Source organism: Sipha flava, unplaced genomic scaffold (genome assembly GCF_003268045.1).
Source record: "Sipha flava isolate LNK unplaced genomic scaffold, YSA_version1 40_pilon_pilon, whole genome shotgun sequence".
NCBI classification, from domain to species: Eukaryota; Metazoa; Arthropoda; class Insecta; order Hemiptera; family Aphididae; genus Sipha; species Sipha flava.
This window is the reverse complement of record NW_020273126.1, coordinates 53,220-65,485: the sequence shown is the minus strand read 5'-3', so window position 1 is coordinate 65,485 and position 12,266 is coordinate 53,220. Positions and strand designations below refer to the sequence as shown.

Below are 12,266 nucleotides of genomic sequence, written 5' to 3'. Positions count from 1 at the left end.
TTCCTACACTATTTTATAGCTTCTATTAGAAGTAGAACACTCAATATAATATGAAAAATAGCAGTAGCATCTTGGCTGCTGGCAAGACGTAATTCACAGATTTATTCTTTTATTTTTAAGTTTATTTAAGTTATAAGTTTATTCTTATTATATAACTTTTAATCTGTGACATGTGATAATTGATAATTCGCGTATTATTGACGCTGATTGTATGCTCAGATATTAGATATTAATATATATAATGATCCAGTGGCGTATCCAGGATTCACTTAACGGGGGTATTTTAAAATTTAATAGACTTATGGTAAGTAGAGCCTCTGCCCCCTCCCCCGTATTACATAAATAAATTCCATGTATTTATATAAATGAAAATGATTACATTAAGACAGCATATGTAAAACCTACAAGTTGTATACAACGTTTATTCAAATAATCAAAGTAAGTTTACAATTTTGTGAAATACCATAAAATAAGGTCGATGGGGGGTGTTTTAACACCCATATCACCCTCCTAAATACGCATCTGTAATGATCTAATAGACTGCTATTTGATATATAGGGCCGGCGAGAGGGTGGGCAGGGAGGGCTGAAGCTCGGGATCCGTACGTCCGAGAGGGCCCGTCGTCTTAGCCTTTTATGCAATATTTTTATTGAACTAAAATATGTACAAAATATACAACATGTATATCTTAGTCAAACAAATGCAAGTAAAGGGGGCCCCAGGGCCCTCAAAATTTCTCGCCGGCACTGCTGGTATAATATACATAAGCTGCTATTAAAATATTAAATTTAAAATTAATGATAAGCATTATATAGTATATTATCAGCTTTTATTACAAAATAGCAATAGTAGATAATTATCACTGTTATTTTAAAATAGCAATAGCGTTATCAGATGTTATAAAAAAAAAAAAAATAGCAACTTACCATCACTATTAAATTGTCTAAAAGAAATCTGAAAAATACGCTTGATAACAACTAAGTACACAGTACTTTTGATAAGAATATTTGACGGTTTTTTTTATCATTGCTCGTTCGGCAACCAGTAAATCTTAAATCATGATTCATTTCACATATATGTAAAGATAACGTTATTTACGCGACGAGTTATAGATAATTTCGATGGTCAGGATCGATTTCGAAATGGATAGAGTGTAATTTATACCTTTTTCGATTTCATCCTCGTCCCAGTTTTGAGTTTTCTGGAAAACTGTATGTCGTCCAACCGTAGCTAACTGGCTGCTGTTGTTGTTGTTCGGTTTCACGGGCAGCGTAATGGAGTCCAAGTTCTCGGGTTTCAATAAAGAAACGACGGCAAGACCGGCATGTAAGAAATGCGGTTATTCCGGTCATTTGACTTACCAGTGTCGCAATTTCATCAAAATTGACCCAAACAAGGACATTGTGCTGGATGTAAGCAGCACGAGTAGTGAATCCGAAGAAGAATATGTCACGCCATTGGTGCAACTACGTGAAACTGAATTAGCCCAGAAGTTAAAACAAGCAGCAGCTGAGAAGAAGAAGAAAAAAAAGAAAAAAAAAATCAAAGAAACGCAAATATAAATCTTCTGACAGTGACTCAACGGATACAGATAAAGAAAAACGAAAGAAAAAACACAAGAAACATAAGAAGGAAAAGAAATCAAAAGATTAAGTAAAATTTAGTAGATTACTTTGTCCAAAATTTTAATTTTTTAATTATGTAAAATAATTAGACAAAGGCAGTTTTATTACTACTTGTGTTCCAATTTTTTTTACTGATGTTTTTCAACTATTGAAAAGTTAACATTCAGCTTATGTTATATTATTGTGATAGTCATAAAGGTGACAAGTTAACAAATCAATAATTGATCTGAGAACACTAACTTGCCTAGAAATATTTTTCTAATTTAGCATACTTTTACCATCTAGTTGTTAAATTATTTAAAAACTTCTTAACATTATTGAAAACAATAATTTGTTCTTGATTATTAAAAAAATAAAAGATATAATTAAGCTAATTCCAACGTACTTGAAAATTCTGTATCTTATATGCAGGTATATTTAGGGAAAACTTAAAATATATAAATTTAAGCATTTTATTGATTTTTTTTGTTTTGAAACTTATAAATATCATAATATTTTGACATTTAAATATTACAGTGTATTGTATATCACGTAAAAATAAAATAAATATCTTGAGATTTTTTTTTAAAATACTGCAATCTTTTGAATTTTTATTAAAATTATTTCCAACCATATTATTTACTATAGTATTTATCATGTTATTCATGGACTTTTAGTAAACATTTTAATATACATGTCATGAATAATTATTATATGCATATATACATGTATGTATATTATGTAATAATGTATCATTAATGGGAGCCAAAATTTAAAAAAAAATCATAGTTAACCCTTGCTTCCTATAAAAATTACTATGTAAAGGATTTAACTATTCATAATCAATAATATTTCTTAGTATGTACCTAGACTAGTCTACCTCCAAGTCATCAGACAGATTTTTGGATATACGTAAAGATGTTAGTTTGTATTATACAGTGGATTATACACATTGTATTCAATTATTTTATAGAAGGTATATAAAAAAAAAAAAATTAAGGCATTTTTAGTAAATCAACTATTATTTTTTAAGTAGTACCTATAGAATGAATCTACAATAAAATACAAAATTATCATAAAAATTAAAAATATACAATATAATTGTAATCATGTTTATTTAGCTTTTAGGTTTTAGAAATGATTTAAATCAATTTATTGTACTATTATAATAATCAAATATTGTAAATATAGGTACAATGAGATAGTATATAACTATAAAAGTATTAAGTATAGTTTTCTATTTAATTCTATTTAAAACCGATGTATTTCTATGTATAACATACATACATATGGTACCTACATCATAATTGCAAATTGGTAGCATAGCTAAATATTAATTTGGTGAACTAAGTTTAAAATAATTTTTGTATTATGTGTTTTTTTAAATTTTTTCTAACGTTCTAGCAATTTTTTTCAATTAATCCATTTTAAAATAATTGATATTTCATAACTACCTATGTAGTTATAACCTTTGTTAAATTTTCTATAAATGATTCCTATTAATTCCTATAATTTGTTTATGAATATTATCATATTATATATTAATTTTTATTTATTTGGAAAACTCAAATCAGTTATACAATATTCTATATGTATAAAATAGACCGCAGATTCCGCAGTTGCCTCATCTTTGAGTGTCTTAATATACAGCTTTATTTCTAACAATTTCATATTTAATGATAACTATTGCCAATCAAAAAATTAAATTTTATTTAAGGAATAAATTTATATTAATCAATAAACATTAATATTTAAGATGAAATTGTAAACAAAATTTCAATCAGAAACATTCAATATGGAAAACTTATTAGATGCAATAGCTCCACACACTTCCGAATCATCACTAACACAAAGTTCTTCATTATCATCTTTTTCACTAGTATCACTATGTGATGATAATACTTCTTTTATTGATTCTTCTTCATCATCCGAAGGTTCTACATAATTATGTTCATATGTATTGGGCTCCTCCTTTATGCCCTTAATTTTCAAGATATCTTTTAGTTGTGTAGAAGACATAAAATTTTCTAAGTTACAAAAAAAAAAAAAAAAAATTATAAATTTAAACCATGAAAACATTAAAGCTTTGAAAATATTCCATATTTATAGCATGATTAGGTGATTTAAAAATTATTTATCCCTTTAAATTTTTCAAATTAACCAATGCCTATTAACTAATATTTCATACTTTTGCAATGTGTAAATCCAATGGGTCTTAATGCCAAGCTAATTTTTCCATCTAGTGCCATGCGAAGTAAGTTATTAGCTGCACGATATGTATCTGGTCGTCCTGCTTTTGCAGTAATAAAACCACGTTTGATTGCCCAACCTGAGTAACAATAAAAACAACTTATTAAGTGAAAGAAAATAATATATTTTAATTTGTTTGATTAACATACTGTCACAAATATCTATTGCAGACCACTCTTTTTCACCAGGTTCTGGATGTTGTAAATTTAAAATTTTTACCAGATCCAATCTTTCAGCTAAAAATTTAATAGATGAATATGGGTCACGTAGTTGTGCAATAGGATAGCAACCCATTAAAACCTATAACATTATTAAGAAATAAAATTTTTTAAGTGTTGCAAATCAAAATTAAAATTTATACTTGTAATGGCTTGGGAAGTTTTGATGGAAACACAAGTCCAGGACAATCGCACAAACGAACACTAGGAGTTAAAAATATTGTTTGAAAATGCTTTGTATGTCCGGGAGTTCGAGAAACACTCACAACTTTAAGAGAAAAATAAAAACATTTTCATAATAAGATAATTTGCAGATAATACTAATAATTAAGTATTTACTTTTTTGCCCATCAAAGAATTCAAAACAGATGATTTTCCAGCATTGGGTTGACCAAGTAAACCAATAGTTAGATAACTATTTTGAAACAGATCAAAATGTTCATAACTAGTGTCTGGAACAACCTAAAATTAGAAATATTTTCTCAATCCATAACATCATATTTTAACAAAAATAACATATTTATTAGATAAGATAAATTTAATTCATATTTAAAATTAAAATTTGATAAATTATTAACAAAAAAAAAAAAAAAAAGAAAAAACTCACCGTAATTTTCTCTTCTATTTCAATAACTTCTTCTTCATTATCATACTCTAGTTCTTTTTCTTCGGCAATTTTCTTTTCCCAGCTTTGTAAATCAACTATAATAATAAATAGTTGAAAATCTACATAGGAAATGCATTATCATATTTTCATACATACTTTTAGCTTGATATTTTTCAACTATACTTTTACATTCTTTTAACAAATTTTCTGCAGCTTCTGCAGCCATCTTTAATTTACCTTTACGTTTATTTTTCTGGATGCCTTATACATACAAATATATTTCATTAAAATGTGTAAGACCGCATTAATGAAGTAAACATTTAACTAACTTTTATAATTATTTACCTTCTTTGAATTCTGATCTGTTTGTATAAGAAGTGAAGAATAGCACATGAACTTTAGCTTTATCATCATCATTCATATTATGTATTTGTTCTAATTTGTTTTTCCAGGCTAAAGCAATAGCTGATGGTATAAGATCCACTTTATTCAAAATTATTATCAAACTCTTTTTTAATGTCTTCAATACATATGTAAATAAGTATGATGGGATAGCCTAGAAAATGGTAGTTTTACTTTGTTAAACAAAGTTTCAGAAAAATTAAATAATACATATTAATATGTAGCTAATAGAGAGATACTGTTTCTTACTGGATAACGAGCATCAGCTATCCATATGAGAATGTCAGACATTTCCATAACGCGCCACATCTGTCGCCATGTTTCCAAGTTCAATTCAAAATAACTTAACTCATTCCAGTCACTTCTTTTCTTCAGATTCATTAAATAATCCTTGAAATAACTATATTCACGACTATCTAACTGTTCTCTAGTCATATCTGGACTCCATCTAGGTCTTGTTGGAAAACAAAGCTCGTCACCACAAAAATAAAGAGCTGGGTCAAATTCTAGTTCTTGTTCAGAAACTGGAATAATCTCTTTTCTTGCATCTTCTTTTTTCTTTTTTATTTCTTCTTCAGTTTCTCGTCGAAATTTTAATACATACCTAAACAAAATTAACATTAAAATTACATACAAAAACTAAATATATTTTTTGTTGCTAAACTTTTTTTTTTCTTTTATAACTGATACAATATTAAATTTAATTAATTTCTATGAATGATTTATAATATAAAATTATATTTATTATTAAGTAATGTGCATATTATTAATAACACAAATGTAAAGTTAAAATTATTATTACATACTGGTTAGGATTAGATCTCCCACCTCGATGTAATGGTTGCTGATTAATACTCTGTATATTGAGATCGGTCAAACATTCTTTGTTTGGTTTGAGATTTGTGTCTGCTCTTTTGTTGCTATTATCAGATTCTGTTTGAGATGAGAAAATAAATAACGTGTACTAGTATATTACAAAATGAATACTTAAATGATGTTACAAAAGTACATGTATACCTGATGCAGCATTTAGTTTTCTTTTCCTTTTTTCTTGTATTTGTAGTTTTTTTTGTTTTCCACTAAAGGGCAATTTGCGACGTCCTTGTGGCATAGCGAATTTATTTTTTAATTATATATTTTAATTTAACGGTTTTCCAAAAGCGAATTAAAATACTGTGACTCGGATGAAACTTCGAAGACACGAGTTATCAAAAATCAATGTTATCACTAATTCAAAATATAGAATGTTCGAGAAACAATACATTAATTCAATAGCGTCTCACCTTAAAAATATTATTAAAAAATTCTGTATTATAATATATTACGTATTATTATTGTATTTTCATATACTCGTAATGTCACTATTTAATATAGGTATATTTTCATTAAATAAATATATTTCTAATAATTGGCATAAACTGTATTAAAATTAATATTTCATAATATTCAGTCATGGGTGAACTTAGGAAAAAATGTCAGCGGGTTTTGAATATTTAAAATGTAAAACGTAGTGTTAATAAATAGCATGCTTTATTACTCCTTAATAATAAGGATTTTTATGTTTTTACATATGTTTTATTGGCTTTATGCAGATTTACGAAAATGAAATATATAGATGATTTATCCATCATAGAGCTCGTAGGAAAACATTTATTTTGTATATTTTAGCATATTTTGGACATTAAAGAATATTTAGCCTATTTTTCATATTTTTGAATATATTTAATTATTGTTCATAAAAAAGCATATTTTATTAATTTTTTGAGTTGTGATTTTTCTAGGAAAAAATATTTGATTGTTATATTTATATTCCTATGTATGGAACTGTTATCCATTTTTTCCATTTAAATAATTTATCTTTTACCAAGAAATGGTCCCTACAAGTTGTTCATTATTTTTATTTAACTATTTTTTTTTTTTATATATATATAATTTTATTATATTTATACTCCTATATATGAACTGTTTTAAATTCTTATATTTACACAATTTAACTGTTCTCAAAGGAATGGCCCATAACAGTAATTTAATGTTTTTATTGAACTATTTAAAAAAAAAAAATCATATCATCTGCATATTTACAAGTTTAAGGAATACTTAGAGATTATTTGAGGGTTTCTTAGAGCATATTAGCATCATATTGTAAGCTTTTAAGAACCTAAAAATCCGCTCTTTACTCATTATATAATATATATATATATATATTATTTATTTATTTTTATTGGAAATGAACAATCTATGCTAGTGAAGCTCGATAAGTAAATATGATGACAAAATATACAAGTGAGATATGAATTATATGAGGAAGGAGGCCATCCATTGATGGAACCCAATGCGATATTATCTTATTGCGGATTTATTTAAGTAAGTCTCTACACCATTTTCGTTTCAAACTGCTTATTGGGTTCCCAAGGAGAATTTGCATTAGAGTGATGAAATGTTTGGATTTCGATGTGTAAATAATTTAGAATGGAATCTAAAGTAGTGATTAGAGGCTAATTGGCGGAGGACTATAATAATCCGGAAAGTATATGTCCGGACCGTATAATCCCGGAACGTATTCATCCGGACCGAATTTGTCCGGAACGTATCTCGCCGGAATCTAAAGTATATAAGCCGTATTTTCCCGGAACGTATTATTCCGGAATGTATTTTAAATTGTCTATATTTAACAGTTTTTAGGCGCTAGTGAGTCGTCTTTAACTTAAATAACTAAAGATAATAATAACTTCAATATCCTTGTTAGATATCTTTGCCTGTTGAAATTATTATACAATATCGTAGAATCTTTTTGTAGTAGCCCATTGCATTCATAGACCGAAAACGAGGTTAAAAAGTGTACTTATAAATAATTTTTTTGCTATAAATACTAAAAGGTTAACTTGTTTGAAAAAATTATATTCCACTATGATAGGGAACGATATTATTCTATTTGTGTAGGTGCATTAAAATAGTGAATGAATTCTTTCAATTGGAATTCATTTAACGTGAAGAATGGCAAACTTTAAAATAAAATTACTGGTTTGCAAAATGGATATCATTGAACCAAGCGTCGGAGAACTAGGAAATCATCAATATATTAGATTTATTAAATTTGAGAACAAATGCGATTTATACGGTAAATTAACATGGTAATTATATAGAATATAAGATTAAACTTTAAAAAAGTATTCTAAATCTTTTTTCTGTACTTAGAATACATGTAAAAGTTATTTAAAATACTGTTATGTATTCGGAACATCACCAAAGTCTGCTATTTGACAATAATTCAAATGGATTATACTCGTATAAAGCTCCTTCTGGCCCCTTCCTTAAATCCGCCACTGGTGTTACTGCCAACCTTAGGGCTTAGACTTTTACGGTCGATTTTTAAGGGGTTTGATATAAATAATTTATAATACTCTCAAACAAATTGACTATCTACTTTGGACCCCAGGATTTTACTTTCCGGAATGATACATTCCAGGCGAATACGGTTTTCGAATTTTTGATTCCGTCGATATACGGTCCGGATAAATACGTTCCGCCAATTTATTTTCCGGAATTGTACGGCCTTCCCTAATTGGCTAAGTGTTTCGATGTTGAAATTGTTATGTAGAGTCTCGTTGGATATGTATCAGAGTGCATAAGTTACAAGCGAAGGGCTATTGATTGGAACGCCTGTATGGTGCGAATTTGGAAGGGCGCAGATCCATAGTAATTATTAGGGGGGGCACTTTATATTGTGGTCATAATATAATATAATAAATTCAATAATTCTATAATTGCTCCAGCGCAAAAAAATTGGAGCCCCTCTAAGGGGCCTACTCACGGAAAATATAGGAGATAGATCAACATGGACCTTTTAGATATTCTAAAATCAATGCTATTTTTGTGTAGTAGGCCGCTACCGCACGCGCACGTGATAACATAATACACCGTATTATTATAAATAACTTATGTTTATTGCAAGGATGGAAAAAGTTTTTGATTTTTTCGTTTTCGTTTTTGTTTATTGATTTAAAAAATATCGTTTTTATTTAAACGTTATTTTTCTTTAATGTTTCCAAATAAAGTTTTTGATAATTTTGTTTTTTTTTATATATATTCTTATTTATTATACCTAACTTATAATAGTTACAATGAATATTCAATATACTGAATTTAGGAATGCACTTAAATTATAATTGATTATTCTTAATATTTAAAATTTAAATTTCAAATCAAAATTATAATTTATATTTTATATGAAAATAATAAAATTCAAAATTTTAAATTAAAACGTTTTTAAAAAGTGCATTGGTAAAGCGTGAAGACTAAAGAGTAAGTAAAGACGTAAAGCAAAACACTATTTCAAATGTCTATAAAATCATGTTATTGTTACATTTAATTATAATAGCTAATAGGATAATGAGTAGGTATCAAGGTGGATATATATCCACCTTGGTAGGTATAATAAATTATAAAACAAAATCATTTACTAATCAACTGCTAAAATCAATAGATAATAATATAATCATATTATAATAATTGAAGCGACAACCATGTTATAGATTACACTATAATCATAGGCGCATATTGTGTGTGAATTCAGGGGGTGCTGAAATAATTTAAAATACACAGGTCCGTGGGGGGCTTTGCTCCCCACACCCCCCTAATACTATAATCAACTGTGTTGCCATAATTTTTAATTTTTATTAATGAATATTTAAAAGTTATTATATTATAATTTATAATAATATATTAAACAAGAATTAATTTCCTGTTTGATAATGCAAATTTTTCCTATATAATTTTTCCATCTATTTTATTGGTAAGATCTCTCTCAATGCTAAACGTAGATAGCTTAATAAATCTTTCTTGGCCTATTCTAGTGCGTAACCAATTTTTAAATCTACGCGTAGCTGAAAAGGAGCGTTCACACGTTAAAGAAAAAATTGGAATTGTCATTACCACTTGACGCGGACCCGTGCGGCAGCCGTTATCGAAACGGCAGTCGCCGACCGTGTCCTTATCTTTCTCATCAACCGCCACTCCGCGGCACGCAACGCCGCAGCGACCCCCGTCCACCCATCCATCACCGGACAGGGGACGCGAGCGGTCGCTACGACGTCCGACAGGTACCACCATATAACCGGGCTGTTTTTCCGAGATCGTGTACCGAGACACAACTCACGTTCTCGACTCACATAATTACCTTTTTCTTTTATTGTGACATTTTTTTTACGGTGGACGTTATTGTGATCATTATTATTATTATTTTTTTCTTCTCTTCAACTTAAACTGTGTGTCCACATAAATATACATTTTGTGTCACCATAAGCCGAAGTTGTTTTTTTTTAATATTCAATTTCGGTTCACCGCACCGCGACCGTGCACACACACACCATCACCTGTGTGCCGCGTCACACTTGAACTAGTTTATAAACATTTGGAAACGAACTTTTATTACATTGATTTTTCAAGTCTTCAAATTCAAAGTTGGCTAGTAGACTATTCTTTAAGACCAGCATTTCTGCAGATAAACTAACAGCCGATGTATTCAAAATAACCTGATATATCAAAAATATGAACTAGTATATAAAATGTAAATAGTAATGAATCATATCGTTTGTATGATTGGTAATAATATTTGTCATTCCTCATACAATTCTGCGTAGCCCACTGGTTAAATATTACCAAAAACCAAGTAATAATCAAAGTTATAAATAGAACATAACTTCGTAGCCAACCATAAACCGTAGATAATATAAGAATATAAAGATAATATGATTTTCTATAATATTTTGATTGCTGTTTATAGTTTAATAGTTTGACAAAAACTGAAACAGTATAACGTGCAATTATGCAATACTGTTTTAATTGTGTATTCGTCAACTATATTATATATTATTTTCTATAGTGGAAAAAAAATGTCCAACCCAATAAACCACAATGATTTACAATTTATTAATCAAATAATGAAATAAATATTCTAGAAAACTGGGGGTACTAAGCACCCCCGAGCACCCCCTATTTGCACCTATGACTATGATCCACGACCGTCGTCGTGAAAGATAATAGAATTTTACCGTCACCACTGCAATGTGTATGGGCCATGTGGAATATAATTAATTAATGCACTATACTATTAATTTATTTTATTTGTCAACAATCACCTATTAGTTACAGAATTATTAACTTTTTGATAACAGATATTTTTTTTTCGTAATAAATAATAATAGTAATTAATAATAAATAATTTAATAAGGATCCACAAAGCATACTTTCATATTTCTATGGCCGGCTACACACGATCAGTTTTAACTGTCACTTTTCACTGAATAGTTTTAACTGTCAGTTAAAACTGACTGTGTGTTGGTTGAAAACTGACAGTTCTTTCGTTATCAGTTAAAACTAATTGAAATATGATTTTACATATTTTTAAACTGAAATGACGAACTATTCAGTTAAAAATGTGTGTAAAATGAATGTGTTAATTCATTTGTAAATTTTTAAATTTTTTTTTTCATTTTTAAATTTTTTGTAAATTTCATAATTTAAATTCGAATGAAATCGACGTTTTTGTTAAGCCATAGATAATCCGACGACCCCTTTCCCCGATCTCGTTCGGATTATGGAGACCCTACTGTATTTTGTAGTGTGGACGTCCAAAGGTAACTTATATTTTTTACTTAATTTTTTATTTCGAATCAACATAATCTAATATTTTATATTTTTTTCATTTTATATGGAATCTTTAGTCCCAGAAATTATAGACTCGAGATTTGATCGAGAATTACCTATAAGATCTGGTTTACCGGAACCATAATATTTGTATATATTTTTTTTAATATACTCTCTAAATTAATACACACAACGTGTATTAATATAATATATAATCCTTTATACCTATCTAAAATAAATAGAAAACTCTTGTTTTTATAATAAATACATTTTTAAATTATTAAAAATTAAATTGTGAAGGTTTTTGCACTAAAGCTAAAAATACGTGTGTAGAATGGACGTCAAACAATAATATAGAATGTAAAAGACAGCGTATGCAGGTATTTACGTAATTATTATTACCATGTATTACAATACAGTGTTGTTATAGTTATTTATAGACTTAGGGACTTATAGCTCTAAAAAATATACAAATATGCATGCAAATTTGCTTCTAAAATCATTAAAATATTTATTTATTTATTTATTTATTAACATTTT

At 28.0% G+C, this 12,266-nt stretch overlaps 2 protein-coding genes across 2 annotated transcripts; one reads left to right on the top strand and one right to left on the bottom strand.

Annotated features, from left to right (window-relative positions):
* The first annotated feature begins 992 nt into the window (after nucleotides 1-992).
* On the top strand, nucleotides 993-1,735 carry LOC112688862 (protein SREK1IP1-like). Its single transcript, XM_025562264.1, is given in 2 exon segments — nucleotides 993-1,532; nucleotides 1,534-1,735. Coding segments are annotated over 2 exon segments (378 nt in total). The 5' UTR covers nucleotides 993-1,274; the 3' UTR covers nucleotides 1,654-1,735.
* A 1,403-nt stretch (nucleotides 1,736-3,138) lies between these two features.
* LOC112688861 (guanine nucleotide-binding protein-like 1) lies at nucleotides 3,139-6,295 on the bottom strand. The gene is made up of 11 exons (XM_025562263.1): nucleotides 6,099-6,295; nucleotides 5,888-6,014; nucleotides 5,331-5,685; nucleotides 5,025-5,235; nucleotides 4,836-4,940; nucleotides 4,680-4,774; nucleotides 4,412-4,534; nucleotides 4,216-4,341; nucleotides 4,004-4,154; nucleotides 3,793-3,933; nucleotides 3,139-3,631 (listed from the first exon to the last, which is right to left on the bottom strand). The coding sequence occupies exons 1-11, from the start codon at nucleotides 6,190-6,192 to the stop codon at nucleotides 3,381-3,383; spliced, it is 1,779 nt and encodes a 592-aa protein (XP_025418048.1). The 5' UTR covers nucleotides 6,193-6,295; the 3' UTR covers nucleotides 3,139-3,380.
* Between the last annotated feature and the right edge of the window lie 5,971 nt (nucleotides 6,296-12,266).